Genomic DNA, 26,719 nt, shown 5'->3' on the forward strand with positions numbered 1-26,719 from the left:
TATCCGCGCTTGCTGCAGACACAACATCTGTTTTGGGGGGCTCATTAGGTAGGGGTACTCGGGAGGACATAAAGAAAATGCCTCTTATGCAGCCGGCTTACTGCATTTGGTTGGGGAAGGTGAGGTGGAGCACCGTCTGGAAACAGAAGGGCTCTGACGATCTCTTCCTGGAATTTAAGGAAGGATCCAGTCCGTCCTGAAGCTCTGTATAGCACATGAGCGTTCAGCAAAGCCATTTGAAATAAATAAACAGACACTTTCTTGTACCAGCGTCTGGCCTTACGGGCAATTAGGTACGGCGCCAACAACTGGTCGTTGAGTTCCACCCCTCCCATATTTTGGTTATTTTCGTGGACACAGAGGGGTTTCTCCACAACACCAGTCGCCGTAGTAATTTGGACCGTCATGTCTGCATGAAGGAAGGTAAGAACGAAAACATTCTTATTACCTCTCCACTTCATAGCGAGCAAGTTATTACACTTCAAGCAGGCTCTCTCCCTCAGCCTAAGACGGGAATCTACAAGCCGCTGGGGAAAGCCCCGGCGATTAGGTCGCACGGTGCCACATGCTCAAATCTGCTGATCAAACAAGTGACTAAAAAGTGGCACGCTCGTGTAATAATTGTCCACATATAAGTGGTACCCCTTTCCGAATAAGGGTGACACCAAGTCCCACACAATTTTGCCAGCGCTTCCTAAGTAGTTAGGGCAGTTTGTGGGCTCTACGTGGCTATCTTTTCCCTCGTAAACCATAAAACTACATGTATAGCTATGGCCCTGTCACAGAGCTTATACATCTTGACCCCGTATCTGGCATGCTTGCTGGGAAGGTACTGTCTGAATGACAAGCGGCCAGAAAACTTAATCAGGAACTCATCAACGCAGACAACTTGATGGGGAGTAAACAAGTCTGCAAAACGTTGGTTGCAGTGGTTTACGAGGGGCCGAATTTTGTAGAGCCGATCGTATCCAGGGTCTCCAGGAGGACGACAGAGTTCATTATCATTGAAGTGCATGTACCGCAAGATCTGCTCGTATCGTGCCCTGGTCATGGAGGCAGAGAACAAGGGCATATGGTGAATTGGGTCAGTGGACCAATATGGCCACAACTCACTCTTTTTAGTTATGCCCATGTTGAGGGAAAGGCCTAGCTTAAATTCGGAAACTGTAATTGGTCTCCAATCTCTGGCAAGGGAGGACTGGGGAATAGTGGCAATGTGTTGACCAGCATACAAATTGCTTTGGTACACAATAGATCTATAGAGATCTTCGGTGAAAAACAGCAAATAAAAATCAAGTGACGTCAAATCAACTGTTTCCACCTGAATGCCAGGTTGGCCAGCGAATGGGGGAAGTACGGGTGCTGCAGAAGTGGTGGGTTCCCAATTAGGATTGGCGAATGCAGCAGGAAGCGCACTATGGGCACAACAGGCCTGTGTTTGTCTTCTTGGTGGCAGCGGGATACTACTTGTGCTTGCCACCTCACCAGCTTGAACTGCACTTATAGGACTCGCCATGTCACCACGTGATACTGCAGTGCTGGATTGATTACAACCAGGGTGTACTAGGCTGCTGGTGCTTGCCAGTTCACCAGAAGGAATAGGGGCGCTAGTACTGCTCTGCTCCATATGAGGGACCTGCGGTTCTTGCACATCAACGACAGAAGAAGAAGATAGGGGTCTGGTACGCCTGACCTTGGCAGGGACCACAACTCCGTCGTCAGAGCTATCTGTCATGGAGCCGCTCTCCTCTACATGATCGTATTCTGAGCCTAAATCTGACAGATGAATGACTTCCTCTTCACTATCTGTCATGCTCAGAAACGTGTAGGCCTCTTCACTAGTATACCTTCGATTTGCCATTTTGGGCTCTAAATTTAGTGGTACACTAGTGAGACTCACAGGTAAAAAAGCTCCTGACTGTATCAAGACGCTACCAAAAAAACTGTTAGCGATCGCAGAGATCAGGCCTGACTCTGCGAACGCTGCAGTTATGTGTGTTTAGTGTTTTGTAAGTGACAGTGATCGATCAATACTGTACTTGGCTGGGCTGGGCTGGGCTGGGCTGGGCGGAGGGGCTAAATGCAGGTGCTAGCAGGTATCTGGGCTGATCCCGCTAACACTGCATTTTTGGGAACCCTAAACTGCTGGGGACGCTAGTATAGATCTGATCGGATCAGATATTGATCTGTTCAGATACGATAACACTAAGGGAGGTGTATGCTGCGTGCCTGGGCGTTAGCGGTACCGGCACTAACCTGACGCTGCCCGGGGCGAAGCAGACCCTATCTGACCTTAAAACTTAACTTATATCACCACCGGGCAATCAGGGGGTTAAACCTTTATTAGGTAATAAACGGCGGGTGCCCTGAAACTATAATAAACAAACTAACCAGCGTCACCTGTAACAGTTATACGGTGATCACTGGTGAAAGGGTTAACTAGGTAGCAATCAGGGGGTTAAAACCTTTACTAGGTAGTATATGGGGGTCCCTGACGCTATAAAACGCTGACGGCAAACCTAAATACTTACCACCCTAACTAGCGTCACCTGTGACACTAATACTGCGATCAGAAAAACGATCGCTTAGTGACACTGGCGACAGGGGGTGATCAAGGGGTTAAAACTTTATTAGGGGGGGTTAGGGGGGTACCCTAGACCTAAAGGGGCCTAACACTAACTGCCCTACCACTTATAACTGTCACAAAATGACACCAATGCAATAATCAGAAAAAAAAAAAAACCTGCTATTGGTGACACTGTGACAGGGGGTACAGGGGGGCGATCGGGAGGTGATCGGGGGTGATGGGGGGTGAAAAGTGTGCCTAAAGTGTTCTACTGTACGTGTAGTGTTGTGCAGACTTACTTGGATGTCTTCTCTCCTCGGCGCCAGAACGAAAAGACCGACACGAGGAGAGATGACATCACTTCCTCTGCCGCTGTTTACATTACAGCAGCAGAGAAAGATTGTCATTCATTGGGAGCGATCATGAGGGGGTGGCCACGAATGAGTGGCCTCCCCATCAGCACGGATCACTCCCCTAACGATGCCGACCGCCTCGGGCACCGGGAGGAGGGGGGGGTATGTGATTTTGCCTGCCGTGCCATTCTGCCGCAGTATATCTGCATTAGGCGGTCAGCAAGTGGTTAAGGAAGTATGGTCCTGATTGGAGAGCAATGACAGTCGCATGTAATAGTTCTTTTAGGAGCGGGGATGATGTCACCAACAGGGAGGTTACCCGACCTTGGGCCTGTAGGGCGTGTCGGAGTTGTAGATATTGAAAAAAGCATCTATTGGGGAGTGTGAATTCTGAACCAAGTTGCGCAAACGATTTCAATACATTTTCTACATAAATCTGTGAGAAAAACCAGATTCCCTTACGCTTCAACAAGGTGAATCCCTTTAGTTTATTGAGTTCTGGGTATCTCGGACTATTCCATAAAGGGGTGCATTCCAAGGGGCCCACGACCCTCAGTGCACCTCAAACTGTTCACCACACTTTCCTATGGAGACCCGCTGTCGGTGAATTCGGGGGCAAACCGGAAAGACCATTTCCAAATGGGAACTGGCCTTCAAGTCCGGGTTGGTTCGGACTACTAGACGCACTATGGGATCATCTGAGATGCCATCACTCTCCCACCCCGTAAGCTGCTGCATTTGAGAAGCCAAGAAATATAGCTTGGGATGTGGTACCACTAGACCTCCCCTATCTTTACTATATTGTAGGGTATTTAGACTGATTATGGCTCCCTTCCGTTTCCAAACGAGGTCCCGCATCTGTGTATCAATTTTCTTGAACCACTTGTTGGAAATCCACATAGGGGAGTTCTGAGTGACATACAATAATTGCGGGGCCGAAATCATTTTTATTAAATTTACTCTCCCTACAACCGATAGGGGGAGTTTACACCAGCTAAGGGACTTTTCTCATTGTCTCTCCAGCAAGGGGTCCAAATTTAGTTTAAGGTATTTAGAAGTGTCCGGAGTCACCACCACTCCCAGATATCTAAATGATTCGGCAATAGTAATTTGTCTTGCCTCCTGGGGCATGGGTTTAGTCACGGGCTCTAGGGGCATCAGGATAGATTTGGACCAATTTATGGAGAAGCCTGAAAATCCTCCAAATTTAGTTATAAGCGCCATTAGAGTTATCCGTATCTCCCAAATACAATAGAGCGTCATCAGCGTAAAGAGAAATCTTTTCCTCCGAGAGGCCTCTACGGAATCCCACTATCTCAGAGGAGCCACGGATCAATATAGCCAACGGCTCCACCGCCAGAGCAAACAACAGGGGTGACAGCGAGCACCCCTGCCGAGTGCCCCTGTGTAATGCAAAGGATTGGGAAAGTGTGTTGTTTATGCGGAGCCTCGCCCTAGGGGCTGAATATAGAATCTTCACCCAGTTAACAAACCTTTCACCCAGGCCAAAACGATCTAGGATCTCCCAGAGGTAGGGCCATTTCTAAAGGAATAAAAGTAATTTAAAACTGTTTGAGGCTTTAATGTAATGTCGGGTCCCAGCAATATGGATGAAAATCAGTGAGACAAACGGCATGGGTACCCCCCCAGCCCATTACCAGGCCCTTTGGGTCTTGTATAGATATTAAGGGGAACCCCGCACCCAAATTAAAAAAGGAAAAGGCGTTGGGCCCCCAGGCCCTATATACTCTGAACAGCAGTATACAGGCGGTGCAAACAAGACAGGGACTGTAGGTTTGTTTATGTAGAATCTGTTTGTAATTTGGAACAGGTACATTTTGTAAGTGTAGCTCCAGCCAAAAAATCTATTTTAAAGCTTTTTGAAATACACTGCAGCTAACTGAATCACCTGCCTGCTCAAACTAAATGAAATTACACTCTCTCTGCCTCTCTCTTAACAACGCCACCAACACACTACACATGGCTGACATGCAGGCGGCCTTATATAGTGTGGGGCGTAGACTTAACCCCCTGAGCCATAATTGGCCAAAGGCACCATGCCTTTGGCTAATTATGGCTCTCTTTGCTGACGGCGCTGGGATTGGCCAAAGCATGCGGGTCATAGTTCATGCTTGGCCAATCATCAGCCAGCAATGCACTGTGATAACGCAATGCATTATGGGCCGTGACGCGCCGCTCAAATTTGGCGTGAATGGCCCATAATGTTCGATCTTCGGACGATCAAACAGCCGATGTTCGAGTCGAACTCATGTCCGACTCGAACAGACAGCCCATTCCTACTCAAGACTTACAAATCCCTCTCCTGGACTCTATAGTTGCCTCAACTCTCTCAGTCCTCTGCCAACCTGCTTAGATGTCCCAACTCTCCTGGTCCTGCGGGTAAGGGAGTCTCTCCCACCCAGAATCTTGTCTTCCCAGTAGGTCACCTCTCGTGGCTGGCACACACCTCTATCCTCACACATTGACTGTTTCTGAATGGATGCAACTGCATTAGCTATGATCAGGCTTATATCGACCCTGCACATCTGTGTACTCACCCAGGCTGCAGGTGTCTCACAAAGTCTGGACACAGGATTGAAGGTTCCTTCCCACCCAACACATTTTAGAACCTTCACACTCCAGGCCCCGATTGAGGATTATCAAACCCAGAGAAAACTTAAAACAGGGCTTTTTCCACTTTCAATACACGTACTGGAGCTTCTCAAACTGAACATTTGGGAATCCTTTGTCATCTCTATAACAATTTACTAAACTCATAGCGTGCCAGGGCCTTACACTGTCACAGTGTGAAGAAACTCAAGCTGCTTGAACAGTGTCCTGACCTCAACCCTATTTAAACATCTTCGGGGTGAGTTTCAACATCAGTATCTGACCTCAAAAATGCTCTTTTGGCTAAAAAGGCACAAAGTTACACAGAAAGTCTGCAACATCTTTTTGAATGTCTTCCCAGAACAGATAAGACATTTGTAGCTTCAAAAGAATGGAAAACTCAATATTGATGGCCATGATTTTGGAATTGGAAATCCACCAAGCACGTATAGGGGTGTATCTACAAACATTAAGCCAAAGAGTATATGTATTACTGCGGTTTTCCTCATGGTGAGTTGATTATTAATATTCCACCTAGAGTATAATACCCCATCCAGGAACCACCTCTTTTTTAAATGGCATATAGCTTTATTTTCTATCCAAGTTATTACAGACAGTGTTCTCTCAAGTAACTGACCGCTTTAATAAACCAATCCATGTTATAAACTTCACCCACATTTTTACTTTATACCCTGTAAATCTTGTTCTTAACAGCTTGATCATAGAATATTTATTGAAATTCTATGCAAGTGAAGAAAGGCAAAACACAGAGGTGAATCGTAGAAATTAGTCAAAATCCAGTTATCATTTGTCTAAGACTGATCTGAAAACAATAAGGAAAGAATCTGACTGCAGTTTTCCTTCTTGTACTTAATAAAGGAGTTCCCCCTTTATTAAGTTAGCTAGAGGCTGTAATATATACAGTAAGTGCCAATTACAGAGCATATGAACAGTGCAACATAAATCTTACCTCCATACAAAGGATGAGTAAGATAGTCGTGCTCAGTCAAACAGCGTCCGGCTTTTAATGCCTGTTGTACTATAGGGAACTTCTCACTTTCCACACCCTGAAAATACAAGACATTCATATTGGTGTTAAGGTTAGGTTGATGTAGAAGTCTAGCTTATCTAACCCCTGACACAAAGTGTGATCTAGCAACAAATATTCTCATTATTATAGGATAATTCAACTGAGAATAGATTCTAGTTTGATAGTCTGGTGACCCAACTGATTCTTTTGCTTCCTTTGTCTCTTGGCAATTCTGGCAGTAATATCTCAGTTCCACTTACTTCTACCTAGACTTTGCTGTTACAAGGGTTTTTTACTCTCCCTGTAAGTTTTTAGAGGGTACAGAAGAAGTAGTGAGACCCCCCCCCCCCCCCCCCCCCCCGCAGTTGGGTCAAGATAGCTGGAAACTATACGATGTAGTATTCACTTTGCCAAATCTAGCAGTTTTAAGTTGAGTATACCTGTTTAAGTTCCACATTTGTTCTCAGTAGTCCCAAAAGCTTTTTCACTACCCTTCTAAAAAAACTTCTTCCAGTAGGAGAAACTGCACTGTAATATCCATGACCAGCACAGAATGATCAAGGTTATACCTTTTTTTTTTTCTTCGGGACCACTGCTGGCTTACATGTTTCGAAGGAATACCTTTTTCCTCAGAGCCTAGCCTGGCTAGGCTCTGAAGAAGAAGGTATTCCTTCGAAATATGTAAAGCAGCAGTGGTCCTGAAGTCCTCTCTTTCACCATCTGGAGACTATCATACCTAGATTGACTGCCACCATTTGGAGGCTTTTACAAAACAAATTTCTGTATCTTCACATGTTTGTGAGTAGTTTTTAATCTGTTTTTACAAATAAAATTTACTAAAGGATAATGCACAAGGCTGGTGCGCCCTTTTTTCTCTACTCCCTCTCTTGATTGTTAGGATACCCTTATCCTGGAGGGCAGCAAGGCCTGAGGAATTATCCTTTGAACATTAGATAACCCAAACATCACGCTCATGCGCAAGAGTATTTGTTTGCTGCTATACATTTTTTTTGTTAGGAGCATGCATTTAAGTGTTTAGGTACTTCCACGTTAAAAGTGCATTAACATAACTTACAATGACTGTGATTTTTGGATTCAGGTGTTTTAGGGCAGCTGCTGATCCGGCCAGTAACCCACAATGTCCACCTGCTGGAAAAATGACTGCATCCAAACTGGGCACTTGTTCATATATCTCCAGCCCAACCGTTCCCAAGCCAGCGAGATACCCAGCACTGTCTTCTCTATTTAACAAAATAATAGTGTATCAGATTGGAAAAAAGATTAGATACATGCAGTAGTCAAGTAAATAAAAGAGTATGATGAATCGTTATATATATGAAAAGAAAATCTTCTTCCTGCTAAGGTTGTACATTTTCAAAAAAGGAATGGGGCCACCAAAACCAAAAACTTTTTGTTTGGAATATGGCTTTAATAGAGTGTATAAGGTGCAGAATTTCTGCCTAGGCCTCCTCACTTTCAAGAAGCACAGGGACTAAAAGTAAGAAGAATTAATCTTCGGAATGCAGACAATAAAATAAAGATAGCATAAGTCCATACTTTTTTTTACAATAAGTAGTTTTAAATACTATATTTGTCCCATTTGGTATTGGAAATTAGAGAAACGCTCCCCATTTGGGACACAGACAATAAAAACACAGTTCTTACCCTTTCCAACTCTGTCAAAGCAAAATAATTTTTTTTTAAAGTTTACGTAGACTTTTAGGCATGGAAAAATCAAATACATTTGTACAGTATCTATAGTGTTTTGAGAACATCCTGAAACCTTCCTAATTGGAAAAATAAGGGCAGTACCTGTGTTTACTCTCAATATCCATTTAAATCATATTTTCTTTTCTCTAACAAAGTAAAGACAAGTCCCTATATGAAACATTCTGTTAAACTCATTTACTTTCTGCTGTTGTCTCCTCTGTTCCTATTCGATTTCCGTGCTAAAAACACCTTTTATAGAACATTAATAACTATCTGAAATGCAGACATACTCTTCAATATACAGGTATCCATTTTCTTGTGCCAGTCTCCTGGCATGGCTCTGGGCATCTCTCGCTGTGGGTCCAAAAAGGATAACCATGGCCCCATAATCCCGACATATTCTGACCCGGTTTAGAGATGTTCCAGCTGACATGATAACAAACACTGGGATTTGTAGTTGTGCTGCATGGAAAGCCACTGCCATGGCAAAATTACTGTCTGTAGCTACAATGACGCCTTTCCTTTGCTGATCCTGTGGACAAAAGGAAAGGGAAAACAGATCACTGCAAAGTTAGTAATAATTTGTACATGATTGTAAAAGAAAATGGAAGACTTGACCTAAAAACATGATATAAAACAAAAGCCCATCACCATTTAAATGACTTGTAAGCCAAAAAACTGGTTTATATTTTGTGCAGAGTGAAAACAAAATCCCCAGACCACAATGTGCCGAAGTATTTTGCAATCTTTTTCATAAAAAAAAATATAAGCATTATCTCAGAAATGCTACATATTTTATTTATTTTGCAATCTTTATCTTAAAAAAAAATATAAGCATTATCTCAGAAATGCTACATATTTTAGAAAATATACAAATCCCCATATGCCTAATAAATACCAGAAGTGGTACTGCACTAAAAGCGATCTATACAAAAGAACAATGTTATTGTTGCTTATATATTGTACACAAGACCACATTTACCATTGGGTACTCTAGTCCTTTGCCTATAGGTGAAAGATGTAAAGGGGTAATTTTTTTGGATACAGTAGTAATTGGGTTATTATTTCACTGTATAAGTAGAAAAACAGTTACACTATAGCTTATTTATACATTGTCACAATCCTAAGTTGAACGCATAAAAAAATCAAATGTTGATCCTAGAATGGAGGTGTTACTTAGGGCATCAAGAATGGTGTGTCTATAGGTACCAGTGATGAAAAACCAGCCCTGACTGCAGTTTTGACATGTTTTGGCACTCTGCCCAAATAAACATGCTTAAAAGTATAACTCCATCCCTTAGAAAAAGCTAAAAAATAAAACACCCAGCACATTTGAATGTGATGCACTGAGGTATTTTATGTAAATCTTGAGCAGGCTTCTTAGTACAACAGATTAACCAGTGTTTGGCACTTGAACAGTATAGTGAATAATTAGCCTCAGCATATGTCAACACATGTTACCGGAGGACAACTTCAGCTACAGAGGGTAGTGTTCTTTGGCGGAATAACAGAGAAGCGATTTCAGCAATCTGCACTAGCTCCGCGCTACTGAACCAGCCACCGGAGTGAAAGTACTGATGAAGAAGCCTTCCTTCAGCATTCCTTGCTTGACTGGAACCTTTTCCTATGCTGGACACTGTCCCTCACAAGCGGGTTCCTGTCATTGCCCAACCATTCGCAAACAGCACACCAATATTAAAGGAGTTCCCCAATTCAAAATGTTTCCTCACCCAAGATGGTCACCAAGTCTCCCGAGTGTTCTGTATCCATTCTGACAACTTCTCCTCTCGAGGCACTGCATGGGCTCTCCAAGGGGAAAATTCCCATACAGGACCCCCTTCTTCCTATGCAATAATGGCACAAGGCCACCTACGAGTGGTAAGAGTAACTAGACCAGCCTACATGCTGATAGACTCTGTCGTTAAGCGCACTGCCAATACTGGAGCTGAGCTTTAGGTTTACTCTATAGTCAGTTTTCAACCACTAGTTTTTTTTCTGTAAATAATTTCAGGGGTGATTATAAAGTAAGCAATAGTAACATATTACAAGCAATAAATATATATATATATATATATATATATATATATATATATATATATATATATATATATATATATATATATATATATATGTCATGGAATGCTATAATTTCAGTGCAAGTTGTTTTAAAATCTGGGCTTTCAATATAAGTGCACTTTTAAAAGAAGTCCTTAAGGTTTAATGTTTTAATATAAAAAGAGTGGGTATTTTATAAAGGTAAAAAGCACTCTTAACAACTAGTAAGTTATATTTTTAGGAGCTAGTTCATAATGTTTAGTGCACTTGCTCACTTCTTGTACATTCATAACCTACAATACCCAAATACTACCCTGTTTACCCGAGATTCTTATGGTGTGACCTGCCTGTCTTCAGATCTGTACACACACTTGTATGCCACGGCTCACATGGAAGCTCATCCACAGTCTACCAAGCTGACAGATGATGAGCTTCCACTGAAGGGAATGTAGCCTTGGACAGGTACTGATCTACAGAATTCTAAAGATTTTGGTCATAGTAGCGAGGTTAAGCTTTCTCTTCCAAAAGGTACAGGATGTCCTTTGGTCAGACCATAGCGCAGATGTAACTTTTGCCACTGCAAGCAATCATTTGACAGCTAGACATAATATAGGGTGGACAAAGAGAAAATTGTCCCAACCTGCACACAACCTAAACTTCAACCGTGCTGTATGAAAGGAAAACTACAGAACTGCAAAGCCCATCTCAAGCTCATTTTATTTATTAGGACATTTGTGCTGATTCTCTTACCTCCTGAAGGGATGTGAGCAGGTACAACACTCCCCTCTCCTTGACTGAGCCCGTGTATTGCAAATATTCCTTCTTCAGATAAATATCCACCCCATACTGCTTTGAAATCCTTGAATACTAAAAAAAAAAAAAAAAAAGAAAAAAAAAAAGGACTGCGATATCATATTAGATAATGATGTGAAATATCTTAATTAATCAAATATATGAATACTAAGTGAAATATACTTCTACAAAATATAAATTGTTTTACTTTTTTGTGAAGAAAAAATTCAATATGTGACAAATGCACATGTAGCACCCTCTAGTTAGGTGGGTGCTAGAGTGAGGATTTTTGTTGGCAGAGTAGGTAAATTTAGGTAGGCCTAGCTGGTTGCTAGGCCTGTTTGTTTTCATTCTGGACTGGGAGTGGCTCAGGGTAGCAGCTGGTGACTCATAGGCCACATCACTTCACTGTCACCTCCCTCTTCCTTCTAGAAAGTGCTAGAAGGAGAGGAGGGAAAGAGAGGTGGGGCTGCCTGGGGTATCTTAAGGAGCCTTGACCAACCCCAACTTGGATTGACAGGGGGCAGGCCTCCTTAAATACCTGGGGTCAGCCCAGCTGGGTAGGAGTTGTTGGGTGGAAGAGCTGGAGTGAGAGAGTGTGGAGGCTGTCGGGGCCCACGGGGAGCTCCCAAGTCGGGGGGGGGGGGGGGGGTGACCCTGGGCTAGGGCTTGGGTGCATCCAGGAGGAGTGGAGAGATCCTGGAAGGAGAGGCACATGATAGAGCAAGTAGAGGTCAGCAGGAGAGAACACTTCTGATAGTCTCCAGGGAGGACTACTGGTCACAGCCGGGAGGGATGGTGAGTGAGCAGAGTCGGGAGGACTGGGGAGGCACACCTGAGAGAACTGGGAGATTGCAGTTAAGATGGGTGCAGAACCAGAAGAGACACTGTGAGAAGGGCAGTGGGGAGAGATCATTGCAGCCAAGCTGGCTGGCAGGACCTGAAGAGAGCTATCTGGGAGTGGTTTTGTTTTGAATAGTGTAGGGTACTGTTAAAACACTTGTCAGCTTTATTTCTTTGCTGTCTGTGTCTCATTGATGAGATTTGTCTTCATTTCCTTTCTCAGAAACATGACAGGAAGTGAGAAGAAATCTCTCCAAAGTGAGAGGAAATTGCTCTTAGGACATCACTAGAACAGGTGTCCTTATTAAAAGATTTCCCCTTACTCCCTGTTGAAGTGACAACTTTAAATGGATGCCGACCAGCTGCCGCAGGCACGGCTGGGTGAAATGACGTTACCTTACGTTGCTTCACCCCTTAGCTACTAGGGGCGCATGTGTGTGCCCGTAGCGTGTGCCCAGAGCCGACGTGAATGCCCGGCGGGTGCGATGACCGCTGGGCACCCACGATTGCTCGTGACAGAGTGAGAACCGGGAGCTGTGTGTGTAAACACACAGCTCCCGGTTCTCTCTGGGGAGAGGAGATAAGGATCTCTCACTCTCCTCCTAGACAGTCCCTCCCCCCCCTTCAGTTAGAACACACCTAGAGAACACAGATAACCCCTTCCCTGCCAGTGACATTTATACAGTAATCAGTGTATTTTTATAGCGCTGTATAATTGTCAGTGGTCCCAAAAGTGCCCAATTTGTCCGCCGCAATAACCCAGTCCCGATAAAAAAAAAAAGAAAAAAAAAAAAATCGCCGCCATTACTAGTAAAAAAAAAAAAAAAAAAAAAAAAAAAAATTATATATATATATATATATATATATATATATATATATATATATATATATATATATATATATATATATATATATATATATATATATATATATATATATATATATATATATATATATATATATTTTATTTATTTATTTATTTATATTAAATATTCCATAAATCTACCCCCTATTTTGTATACGCTATAACTTTTGCGCAAACCAATCAATATACACTTATTGCGATTTTTTTTTACCAAAAAAATACGTAGAATACATATCGGCCTAAACTGAGGAAAAAATTTGTTTTGGAAAAAAATGTGGGATATTATAGCAAAAAGTAAAAGATATTGGGGGTTATTTACTAAAGGAAAATCCACTTTGCACTGCAAGTACACTTGAAAGTGCACTGAAAGTGCACTTGGAAGTAAAGTCACTGTAGATTTGAGGGGGACATGCAAGGAAAATAAAAAACAGCATTTTAGCTTGCACATGATTGGATAAAAAAAATCAGCAGAGCTTCCACTCATTATAGCTCTACCCCTTAGATTTAGAGTGATTGCACTACTAAGTGCACTTTCAGTGCACTTTCAAATGCACTTGCAGTGCAAAGTGGATTTGCCTTTCGTTAATAACCCCCATTGTGTTTTTTTCAAAATTGTCACCATTCTTTTGTTTATAGCGCAAAAAATAACTGCAGAGGAGATCACATACCACCGAAAGAAAGCTCTATTTGTGGGAAAAAAAGGATGTCAATTCTGTTTGTGTACAGTGTCGCATGACCGCGCAATTGTCAGTTAAAGCAACGCAGTGCCGTATCACAAAAAATGGTCTGGTCATTGAGCAGCCAAATCTTCCAGGGCTGAAGTGGTTAAAATTTTACATTTTACATGATCACCAAGACAAATGGAAAGTGTGAACCTCTACATCAATAAAATCCTGTTGGAGGTTTAAAGAGGAACTTCAGTCCCCTATATCATTGGCCACTGGAGCCATAATCTTTGATAATCTGGCACAGATGTGCTAAAGGGCTCCGCGCAGCCTGCGGGTGTCAGCAGATCTCTGCAGCACATCTGGGCATGAACGGGGGTGTCCCGAACATGAGCAGACAGCGATGATCTGGGACTACCATACCTGCTCAATCTTTGTGCAAGTTCAGGGAAGTCCTCTCACCTTATGAGAAAGATGGTTAGAATCCTAATTGTTTAAGTGTGGGAGTATAAGATATTTTATTGGGTAAAGGTCCCAAACTATTTTCCTGATATTTGTAACAATGTCAGAGTTATGTTTGGGGCCATAATGTTCCCCTGCCTAGCACTAAGCTACTGTTAAACTGAAGAAAAACCTGTAGGGAGAAAATGCATAGCCTGCCACTGCTAATCTCACATTTTAAAAATGCTAGTGGCCTGGCTGTTATGTTGCCTCAAAGGCTTTGACTCAGGAATCACAGGTATACCTTGCAGGAACACATGCATTACTGTATATGCGTTGGCATTCTGTGGTGCCATTCATTCCGAATGGTAACCCAACACAGTTTATCAACACATGTGTGTTGCAGCTTACCACAAAGCATGGTAATGCGCGATGCAATTCTTTGCTAGAAGTAGTGCATGTCTATTTTCTTGTCTTCATTTGAATGGGCTGCCTTAACGTAATGTACGTTAACATCCAACATAATGTGCATGTGTTAACCTACAACCGGGACTGCCAGGTGTCAATCCATCTAATACTTTCTAAATCACTGACTCAAATATGTAGATCAGGGGTTCTTCATTTCATCTGACTTCGCTAGTCACATGCTTGTTCCAGGGCATTGAACAAGCACTGGAACAAATATTTAGGCAACTAGTAATGCTACTTTTCATATTCAGTACAGTTCTCCTTGATAAGTAGAATGCTTAATGGATGAGGTGGAGGGGTGGGACAGAGATGTCATGCTCTTCACCATGTCCAATCAGAGAACGCTTTGCATTTCTTCAGAATATTCAAAATATTCTCTGAATGGTGCCTGTGCTGAGTGGCCAAACTCCTGTGTTCAGAATGGAGCAAGGCAGCTGCCCAGTATTGAACCTGGAAGCAAGTGGAAATCCCTAGAGTAGCAGTGTCCACTTCAGTGACTTCCAACTTCCACCAGCATTGTCGGGTCTGGTGTATACTTAAAGCGGAGTTCCACACAGAAATGGTACTTCTGCGGATCGGATTCCCCCCCCTCCGGTGCCACATTTGGCACCTTTCAGGGGGGGAGCGGATACCTATCAAATCCAGGTATCTGCTCCCACTTCCGGGGAAAAAAATAATTGCTGCACCTCCTCCTTCCCCCCCGCTGCCTTCTGGGAGACACACATGTCCCAGAAGACAGCAGGGACCATTCAGAAAGCACATTGTGACTCGCGCATGTGCAGTAGGAAACAGGCTGTGAATCCGTAGGACTTCACTTCCTGTTTTCCCTTAATAAGGATGCTGGCGTCTGCACACGGAGCCAACGGTTGGGTTGGCTTTGGGTGCCAACATCACGTGCTCCCTGGACAGGTAAGTGTTCATATATTAAAATCCAAGCAGGTAGTGTTACTCAGACGCAACTCCGCTTTAAAAGCCACTAAAAAAGGGCAAGCAGCCTCTGTGTCTACAGCGAACAGTGGTGGTCATGAACATGGTGCATCCTCTGCAGGTGGCCGTGTAGCACGCTTGTCCTTTTTTTCTGCTGCTGGCTGTGTTATTGAGTCACAACATGCAGAAGAGTTGGTGGAGTGAATAACAAAGCCGTCTTCATCTTCCTCATCCTCTGTCATCCAGGCTCATAGTAGTTTGCCTTCCAACGCAGCTGCCAAATCAGCTTTTTCCACCGGCTCCTTGTCCACAGTTACTCCTTCCATAGCCCCACCATCATGCGCGGAGGAGTCACCAGAATTATTCGACCATAGTGTCAGTTGCATGCTGCTGGAGGATGCGCAGCAATTTGAAGGCTCCGATGTTGGTTCCCAGGTTGAGGAAGGGAGTAACGTGAGCCTAAAGAGAGGGGGTGCCACAAAAGGACAAGAAACTGGTAGTCATGTTCCCCCAGCTGCAGCATACTGCCAAGTTTGCTCCAGTGACGAGGAGGGAGACTATGAGGAGGTCACTGACTGTACTTGGGTGCCTGAGAGAAGAGGAGGAGGAAAGTGAGGAGGAGGCACAACTCCAACATGGCAGTATGTTCTCCAGGGGGCAGCTTAAGGGCAGCCACCCTATTGCATCACACCACAGAGCTCCACAGGTGCAGGGCGCTGCTGACTCCCCGCTGACTTGCAAAAGTTCCTTGGTGTGGGCTTTTTTTGACACATGTGCAGCAGATCGCACCATTGCTGTTTGAAACCTATCTCTGAAGCGGATCAAGTGTGGCCAGAACAGCAGCCACTTGCTTGACCAGACATATGATGACCTGCCATGCAGTCCATTGGCAACAGCACCTGAAAGACCCACATCATAGAAAAAGGCAGATGTCTCCTTGCTCCTCTTCTGGGATCTCAAACCCTACTATACCTCCAGTCCTCACTGAGAGGAATGAAGGTATAGCAATAGGTGCCACAAGTACTTGCAGCCAATCTGCTAGCAGTACACCACCAGTTGATTTCAGCAGGCAAATATCACTACCCCAGTTGCTGAAACTGAAAAATACCGTAAATTCTGTCCCAGCCATCCACATGCTCAGCATCTAAATGCTAGCTTGGCCCAATTGCTAGCACTGCAATTACTGCCTTTTCAGCTGGTAGGCTCTGCCCCCTTTCGTTAATTTATGGAATGTGCTATACCACAGTGGCAGGTTCCAAAATGACATTTCTTTTCACGTAAGGCCATTCCGGCTCTCTACTGTCATATGGAAGGCAATGTTTTGGCCTCATTGGACAGGGCGGTCAGCAGCAAGGTTCATATTAATGCTGACTCATGGTCCAGCAGGCATGGGCAGTGACTTTACCTTTTCATTCATGGCGCACTTGGTAGCAGCTGGGAAGGATGCAGGACAGGGTTCTGTGTTGTTGGAGCTTGTTCCACCACCACATCTCTAAAAAGCTGGTGGTGATTCTGCCACAGCTCTCTGCTCCACCCCCTCCTCTTCTTCCTCTGTGGTCTCTTCTGCAGAATTGTCCTCTGAACCAGCAGTGCTCCATAAGCATTCAAGGGGCTACGCAAGCAGTCAAGCTAAAAGATTCCATGCAGTGTTTCAGTTGGTCTGCAAACTTACGCTGCATGGCCTCCCTGATTCCGCAAAGCCTGCGAAAGGACCCTAGGATTCGTGGTATCAAGGTGCTGGACAATGTGTTTCTGAGGCTTCATTCGGTCAGAGGAAGAGCAGTGGAGAAGGTGGCCTGGCTGACCGATGCCTTTAAAAAAAATTTCAGTCCTTAGCGCCAAGGTCTGATAGGTTCAAGCAACCATCGCCAGCATCTGCAATAGTGCAGGAATATCTAGGGGCAAGAGCAGACTTGGAGACCTTTCCAACAGAACATTCACTGGGTTACTGGGTCTTGAGGATTGACCACTGGCCAGAACTTGCTCAATATCCAATCAAGCTACTGGCCTGTCCTGCATCCAGTGTGCTTTCTGAACACACATTCAGTGCTGCTGGAGGGTTTGTAATGGATCAAAGAGTGCGCCTGTCCACAGACTCCGTTAATAGGCTCACATTTATAAAAATTAATCAGTTCTGGATCAGCAGCTATCAAGCCCCTGATGCTGATGTAACTGATTGATTTTGCTATGGATCTGGGATCCCTTGAATACTGCCTATGCTGCCTATCCTATTCCTCCTGAATCTTGATGTTGCTAGCTTCCAACAATATTTTTGGTTTAGGGCACCACCAACACCCAAATTTTCTGCACCTGTTTGGGGCATGTAATTACAATTTGTGAAATAATATTTAACAGGGCCCGTTCCTGCACCCAACAAGAGTAACTGTGAGGAGGAGTTACAGTGTTCTGGCACCACCAACACCTAAGGACCAATTTTTCTGCAGAGTATTTAGTGAAGTCTGTATAGTATTTATACTGCAGTTCAGAGTACATAGTGCAGTCAGTGTTGTATATATAATACAGCGTAGGGTATATAGTGCAGTGTACAGTATATAATATAGTGTATTGAAGTGGTTAAGGGGAACCCTATGACAGAATTAGGAAAAAAACGGCATGGATTTTCCCTGTGCCCTCTGGGTCTGGTACAGATTTTAAGAGGAAATCCACGCCAAAATTAAAAAAAAAAATTTGTGGTGGGGCCCCCAAAATCCATACCAGACCGTTATCCAAGCAAGCAGCCTGGCAGGCCATGGGGGGGGGCGAGTGGCCTGCACCATACCAGGCAGCTTTTTTTTAATAAAAGGACTTGTCAAAAATTGTGTATTGTGGTTTTTACTTTGACACTTTTTTTGGTGAATGGGTAGGGGTACAATGTACCCCTACCCATTCCCGTGGGGGGGGGGGGGGGGGAGGATCTGGGGGCCCCCTTGTTAAAGGGTGCTTCCAGATTCTGATAAGTCCCTCACCTGCAGACCCTCACAACCAATGGCCAGGGTTGTGGGGATGAGGCCCTTGTCCCTATCAACATGGGGACAAGGTGCTTTGGGGAGGACCCCAAAGCACCCTCCTCATGTTGAGGGCAAGTGGTATGGTTCAGGAGGGGTGGGGCGCTCGCTCGTCCCTCCCCTTTCCTGCTTGCTCGGATAAGGGTCCGGTATGGAATTTGGGGGGACATCATTTTTTCTTTTTTGGTGTGGAGTTCCCCTTAAAGTCCATATCAGACTGGTATGGACTGGGGCGGGGGACCCATGCCAATTTTTTAAATTGATTTTATATTGATTTTTATCTATATTGCCGGGATCCAGCAATACATTACAGCCGCAAGCAATTTAAAATTACATTTTTTACTTTGGACATGTCATTTTACTGCGGCACAGTAAAACACAAGAGAAAGAGGCGCCACTTTACAGGCAGACTAAGGGAACCCCTCATGCATGATATTTTAAGGAATTTTTCATTTTTATTGTTTCATTTTAAGCATTATTAAAATCACTGCTCCTGAAAAACATCCGTTTTAAAAACTTTTTATTGCATTGATACATGTCCCCTGGGGCAGTACCAGGGTCCCCAAACACTTTTTATGGCAATAACTTACATATAAGCCTTTAAAATGAACACTTTAGATTTTTCACGTTCGTGTCCCAGAGACTAACGGTGTTCGCACAAATTTTTGGTCTGTTTGTATGTTCTGGTGCAAACCAAACCGGGGGTGTTCGGCTCATCCCTAGTCATACACCATGGCAAGACAGCTCAGCAACAAGACACAAGGTAATTATACTGCATCATCAAGGTCTCTCCCAGGCAAAGATTTTAAAGCAGACTGGGGTTTCAAGATGTGCTGTTCAAGGACAATAGACACAGTGGTCAGACAAGGAAACCTAATGCACACATCATGCTTACTTCCCTTCAACATCAGAAGATGTGCAGAAGTGCCATCAGCACAGAACTGTTGCAAACCAGTGGGATACAGGAACAGCCATCTACTTTCCGGTAAAGCCATAACTGCGTTGTGGAAACAATGCTAAGCGAATCAACTATGCACGAAAACATAGGAACTGGAGTGCAGAAAAATGACAGCAGGTGCTCTGGACAGATGAGTTCAAATTTGAAATATTTTGCTGTAGCAGGAGGCAGTTTGTTTGACGAAGGTCTGGAGAGCAATACAATAATGAGTGTCTGCAGGCAACAGCAGGGTGGAGGTGCCTTGCAAGTTTGGGGCTGTATTTATGCAAATGGTTTTGGAGAATTGGTCAGGATCAATAGTGTCTCCAATGCTGAGAAATACAGGCAGATACTTTTCCATCAGACCATACCATCAGGGAGGCGTGTGATTAGCCCCAAATTTATTCTGCAGCAGGACAACAACCTGAAACATACAGCCAATGTTTTAAGAACTGTCTTCAGCATAAAGAAGAATAAGGAGTCCTGGTATTGATGGTTTGGCCCCAGAGTCCTGATCTCAATATCATTGAGTCTGTCTGGGATTACATGAAAACACAGAAGGATATGAGGCAGCCTACATCCATAGAAGATCTGTGGTTAGTTCTCCAGGATGTTTGGAACAACCTGTCTGCTGAGTTTCTTCAAAAACTGTGTGCAAGTGTACCTAGAAGAATTGATGGTGGTTTAAAAAGGGAAAGGGTGGTCACATCAAATATCGATTTGTTTTGGATCTCCCTTGGATCTTCTCTTCATTACTTTTCATTTTGTTAATTGATAAAAATAAACTTTTAACACTGCTATTTCTGGGGGAAAAAAAATTATATATATATATATATATATATATATACACACACATATACACACACACACATAATATATATATATATATATATATATATATATATATATATATATATATATATATATATATATATATATATATATATATATATATATATATATATATATATATATATATAGTGACATTGGGGATTGTTCAGCTCAAGTGGATAGATGCGTTTTGGTGCAGTGAGTCCACATCAGATAGGCATTTATAGTTAAGGGCCTGGTAGCCCACGTTTATTAAAGAAAAAAACAAAACAAAAGTCCATCCAGGAATCCCACGCAGGGGTCCAAACTTCAATTAAACACACAAAATCCAAATGAAAATGCTAGCCCACCTGGCTACTCTTCAGCAGTATTGCTGCTATAGGGAACAGGCCCCTCAAACAAGCTGCTTGGATGCAGTCTTAGGCTCCTTGGTCACACACAGTTTCAAGAGCTTCAATGCACACAGCTTCTGGCTCCTTTGACGCACACAGCCTTACAGCCCTTCAATGCACACAGCTTCTGGCTCCCTGGACGCACACAGCTTTGAAGCCCTTCAACGCACACAGCATCTATTCTCACACAGAGACACTTACTAGCAGCCACTGCTCCAACTTCACCTTCCTCCACCCTTTCTGCTCTCACCAGTCCCTCGTTATATGGGCTGTGTGCACCTGGGCACACACCCTGCTGGCTGTCCACAAGACCCGGACACAGGGTTGGAGATCCCGTCCCACCCAAGACTCTGAAGGATCTCCAAATTACAGAGCCCCATAAGGAACTAGCAAAACCTGGAGAAAAGTGCCAGAGCAGTTTTCTCCATTTCAAATTTACACTCTGTAGCTCTGCACTCAGCCAATATGCAGACTCTGTGTCTACTTTAACCCCATTTCCATAGGGACAGAGCCTTGCTCTGCCACATACCCCCCCCTCTTGTTTCGATCCGGAGGGAGAAACACCTGCACCCACCATAGCAGTTGGGACACCTCTGTGCTGGCCATTAGCCACGTAGGCCCAACCCTTTTTTCGGGTGTGCTTCCAGGTACGTCCCACCTTGGATCTTGACAGGGTCCTATAATTCCTTATACTCTGCCTTCCCTTTCTACCTTTCAGCTTACAGACGTCAGTTTTATCTTTCACCTCAGGTCTTTCAGGTTCAAAAAACTCTCTCTGGTTACCCACGGCAACCACATCAATTTTAACAGCACCAAACATTAGCACTTTCCTTTACAGTGTCTCCGGGTACTTTAAGTTGTACCACTTTCTGAGTGATAGAAAGCATCTCTGCTAGTGCTGCGTCTATTTTGGGCCCTACCTTCTCATGAGGTTCAGCGGGTGAGACAGTATCCACGCCCTCTATTGACCACAGCTCAGCCGCACCTCGGACCACACCAGCAGAGATGTTTATAGTCACTACACCAGCCGGAGAGACCTTTGATGTCTCCAACAGTTCTCCTGGGCGCCTTCCATACCACTCAGTAACTGGGAGCACCCTCTCAGAGAACCTTAAGACTATTTGCCACACTGTTAATAAGCATTGGCCCCACCAATACCATTGTAGATCAAGACTTCCCAGCACAGTCTGTACCACCTGGCTCCACCCATTGGTACTACGCAGCACCACCTGGTCCGACTGCGGTGGAGACACCCAAGTGTACAATGAGTGCGTTTTTACCAACTCCAGCATTTCAAATAAGGTCTCTGTCATCTCTAAACATCCCATGTCTAAATACCAGACCTTTCTAAGGTCTTTTTCCCTGTCCAAGACATGGAGGGGCTCATCCACTGCAGCTTTTGAGTTTGAGACATTTGAAGAGACCTCCACCTCCTTGGAGGTACCCCTCATCACAGCCTGTTGCTCCCCTGGAGCGCTGTCAGACACATGTCTCACACTTAACCCTTCTGCACCAGTGTCAGTGAGCCACTGCAGGTCATTACAAGTCACATTGTCACCTTGACATCCGAGCTGTTGGGCTGTGGACAACACATCTGCTATGCCAGCACCCTGAACAGTTCCTTCAGACTGGAGGGCAATAACCTTCACAGGGACAAACGTGTCCTTGAGCACCAGCCGATCTGCAATCCCTCCATTGGGCATAGCAGGTGTTATGTCCACCACATTATTTAATATTGCGATTGCATTCTCATACCAATTATCCCAGTCTATTGTGGTTCCATCACTTACTCTAGAAGGCCCCACAGGAACCTGGGATTCACTAGCCAAAACATCACCTGTGTCATTTCTATACATATCCCCTTGGGTTGACACATCATCTGACAAGGTAGGCTGTAATACATGCTTTTGCCCTACCTGCTCGGGGGGCGCTACTGACACACACAGCTCTGCACTTTCAGCTTTTGCAGGCTGAATTAACCCCTTGACAACTGGGTTACACTTAGGGTTGTGGGGCTGCGCCCGCACACTCTCACTGTGTGACTCAGTCTTCCTTTGCTTCACCAGAGTAGCACCACAGCCATCCTGGAACACCTCTGGCTCCAACACATGGAGACCCCATGAGACTTCCATGGACAAGCCTGCGCTTCTGGTTGTCACGGGAGATATCCTACTCCGATCATTGTCAGTGAACACATTTGCAACATTTTCAGACATGACATTAAAGGGAACACATTTTTCAATGTCATTATCACCAATACCATCACATTTGCCAACAGTAACACATTTGTCAGCATAACCATCTGAATTTTCATTACGTATAGACATAACTGCTACTTTTGTGGATTGTCTATTACCAACCACAGCCTGTGAGCCTCTCCTCACATCACCCTCTATCTTTAAAGGGGAACTCTTTCCTCCTTGGGCAGCTCCATAGCTGACCTGGGAAACTCTCTGCTCCATCACTGCAAGCTCCTCTGAAGTTTCCCTGGGCAACTCTGCAGCACCTGTCACTAGGGAACATGGCACAAGAACAGTTTTGGTCACCCCTAGTTTAACCTCTCCAGCACTCTGCTGGATTATAGCAGGCACATGCATAGTCCCCATGTTCATTTGAGTCTTTAACCTTGCTGTCAGCTGGTCTTCACCATGTGCCTCTCCACTACTCCGGTTAGCACACTGCAGCAAGTCTATGTCCATTTGCACTGCGGATCTTCCCGCTGGACACACTCCCATGTCACTAGGTTCAGTCCCACAAACTGAAACAGTCTTACCATTTTCAGTGGCTGGCATCATACCCTTCACTTGAGTGCGCTGTCTCTCAGCTGCATCCATACCAGCTACTTCCTCTGGGTGGCCACAGGACGACACTGCAGCCTTTCCAGACTCTTCAGCGTTGTTCCAGAACCTTGGGCAAGTAAAAATTCCATGCCCCACTTGACCACATTCCAAGCACGGTACTGGTAGCTGAACTTTACTTTCTTGGAATCTCCTTGATGACTGGCTCTCTGTTGCCAAGGGATACCACTGGTCATGACCATCAGCAGACAGACTCCTTGGATCCCCGACATCCCTGTTGGCCTGGACATTGCTTCCACAGATGACCATATTCCTCTTTTTCACACGCTGTTGTCCACCTGGCTTCCTGTTGCCAGGGGAAACTTCTTTCACTTCCTTTTCAACTGGGGATGACATGATTAATTTACCCCAGGTCACAGAAATTTCACACTTGGAAAAATTCTCTGGCGTGGCTGGGGCATGTGGTGAAATACCCTCTAGCCATAGAACCCTTTCCCTTGCTTCAGCAAGGATTGCTTCCTTTTTCTGTTTTGAACGCCCCATGCTTGCTGTCTTACACACAGCAACTTGCAACACACTTCACAGCAGAGAGAAAAAAAATATGTGATTCTCCTTTCACAGGTACACAACCTGCATGCAACACAGAGAGAAAAAATATGCGATTCTCCTTTCACAGGTACACAACCTGCATGCAACACAGTCCATCAAACTTCTGTGCAATGCTGTTCGCCTGGCTGCCACACACAGCTAGCAGTAGTTCCTGATGCGACTCACCATGGAGCAAGGACCTAGATTCAACCGTCTACATGCCCGCATTCGAGCACCACTTGTGACATTGGGGATTGTTCAGCTCAAGTGGATAGATGCGTTTTGGTGCAGTGAGTCCACATCAGATAGGCATTTATAGTTAAGGGCCTGGTAGCCCACGTTTATTAAAGAAAAAAACAAAACAAAAGTCCATCCAGGAATCCCACGCAGGGGTCCAAACTTCAATTAAACACACAAAATCCAAATGAAAATGCTAGCCCACCTGGCTACTCTTCAGCAGTATTGCTGCTATAGGGAACAGGCCCCTCAAACAAGCTGCTTGGATGCAGTCTTAGGCTCCTTGGTCACACACAGTTTCAAGAGCTTCAATGCACACAGCTTCTGGCTCCTTTGACGCACACAGCCTTACAGCCCTTCAATGCACACAGCTTCTGGCTCCCTGGACGCACACAGCTTTGAAGCCCTTCAACGCACACAGCATCTATTCTCACACAGAGACACTTACTAGCAGCCACTGCTCCAACTTCACCTTCCTCCACCCTTTCTGCTCTCACCAGTCCCTCGTTATATGGGCTGTGTGCACCTGGGCACACACCCTGCTGGCTGTCCACAAGACCCGGACACAGGGTTGGAGATCCCGTCCCACCCAAGACTCTGAAGGATCTCCAAATTACAGAGCCCCATAAGGAACTAGCAAAACCTGGAGAAAAGTGCCAGAGCAGTTTTCTCCATTTCAAATTTACACTCTGTAGCTCTGCACTCAGCCAATATGCAGACTCTGTGTCTACTTTAACCCCATTTCCATAGGGACAGAGCCTTGCTCTGCCACAATATATATATACACACACACACATATACCGTATTTATTGGTGTATAACACGCACAGGCGTATAACACGCACATTCATTTTAAGAGGGAAGTTTCAGGAAAAAAATTTAATTTTAAATAAGGAACTTTGAAGCAAAATAAGGGTCAGTGCCCATCTGCAGCCTCACAAGTGTCATCAATGCAGCCTTATCATTGCCATCAATGCAGCAGCCTCGCCATTGCCATCAATGCCGCAGCCTCGCCATTGCCATCAATGCCGCAGCCTCGCCATTGCCATCAATGCCGCAGCCTCGCCATTGCCATCAATGCCGCAGCCTCGCCATTGCCATCAATGCCGCAGCCTCGCCATTGCCATCAATGCCGCAGCCTCGCCATTGCCATCAATGCCGCAGCCTCGCCATTGCCATCAATGCCGCAGCCTCGCCATTGCCATCAATGCCGCAGCCTCGCCATTGCCATCAATGCAGCAGCCTCGCCATTGCCATCAATGCAGCAGCCTCGCCATTGCCATCAATGCAGCAGCCTCGCCATTGCCATCAATGCAGCAGCCTCGCCATTGCCATCAATGCAGCAGCCTCACCATTGCCATCAATGCAGCAGCCTCACCATTGCCATCAATGCAGCAGCCTCACCATTGCCATCAATGCAGCAGCCTCACCATTGCCATCAATGCAGCAGCCTCGCCATTGCCATAAATGCAGCAGCCTCGCCATTGCCATAAATGCAGCAGCCTCGCCATTGCCATCTATTGACTTCCTATTACAGAGGCCGCCAAGTAAAACAGGAGATTCTCACTGTATGTAATCTGACGGCACTCGTCACCCCCTCCCCCCCCCCCCGTTGCCTCCGAGGCAGCTGAAATTGAAGTATTCGCGTATAACACGCACATGCTATTTGCACCCGATTTTCATGGTGAAAAAGTGAGTGTTATACGCCAATAAATACAGTATATATGTACACACACTATTTTTTTGTGACTTTTATATATTTTGTAGATACCGTTGACCACATGTAATACACTTTAAACATTGGAAAGTGTATCTATGGTCAAAATTTAAAAATAATATATTCATTTCCACACTGTATTTTAATAATTTCTAGTCTACTCCCTTCTTTTACTCTTTTACCCCCTCCCCAACACACACACACTTACTCTCCTGAATTCTGTGACACGTATTCACTATGCCCTGTGGTTAGGCACTGCTGTGTCACACATTTCACAGAGCCTGCCTTCCTAACTACAGAAGTGTTGATAGGAGGATTTCCAAGAGGCAGAGTCAGTACAGTAATTACAGCTTGCCAGCAGCAAGGTACCATGTGGTTTGTAGTCCTTAGATATTGAAAGTAAACAGCAGAGGAGAAGCAGAGGCGTAACTAGAACCTTCAGGGCCCTGGTGCAAGAAACCATAAAGGACCCCCCTTCCATCTGAGCCCCAGGCTTCTAATTTTGGGAGAGCAAATATGGACATCCTCCCAGAACCCTGTCTCCTGCATGCCACCTGGGACGCACATCCAGTGCACTCTGACTGCTGTGTCCTTCTGACACAGCTGATCACAGATCACAGTAAAGGGCCAATCACAGTGGTCCTTTACCATGCAATCAGCTGATCACATGTAAATAGACTTGCCGGTTATCGGCAGTCCTTTCCTCCCATGCTGTGTCTGTGTGAGGAAAGGAGAGCCATTAACTGACAAGACTGTTAGTACATTGTTTACACTGATAATCAGAGCACTGATCATCAGTGACCTGATTATCAGTGCAACCCCATCAGTGCTGCCTATCAGTGGCACCTATCAGTGCTCATGAATGCCGCCTATCAGTGTGTGAACCATAT

At 44.7% G+C, this 26,719-nt stretch overlaps 1 protein-coding gene across 3 annotated transcripts in view; it reads right to left on the minus strand.

The window, feature by feature from the left end:
* LOC141106231 (L-threonine ammonia-lyase-like) overlaps positions 1–26,719 on the minus strand; it is a 214,671-nt gene that overhangs the window by 84,608 nt on the left and 103,344 nt on the right. For all 3 annotated transcript variants that reach the window (XR_012235700.1, XM_073596840.1, XM_073596838.1), the window contains 4 exons: positions 11,075–11,191; positions 8,560–8,801; positions 7,635–7,800; positions 6,500–6,596 (listed from right to left, as the gene is read on the minus strand). Coding sequence is in view for 2 of the 3 variants with exons in the window: in XM_073596840.1 (XP_073452941.1) it covers positions 6,500–6,596; positions 7,635–7,800; positions 8,560–8,801; positions 11,075–11,191 (622 nt within the window). In the remaining variant the exon portion in view is untranslated. The remainder of the gene's footprint in view (positions 1–6,499; positions 6,597–7,634; positions 7,801–8,559; positions 8,802–11,074; positions 11,192–26,719) is intronic.

Source organism: Aquarana catesbeiana, linkage group LG08 (genome assembly GCF_042186555.1).
Source record: "Aquarana catesbeiana isolate 2022-GZ linkage group LG08, ASM4218655v1, whole genome shotgun sequence".
In the NCBI taxonomy this organism is placed as follows: Eukaryota; Metazoa; Chordata; class Amphibia; order Anura; family Ranidae; genus Aquarana; species Aquarana catesbeiana.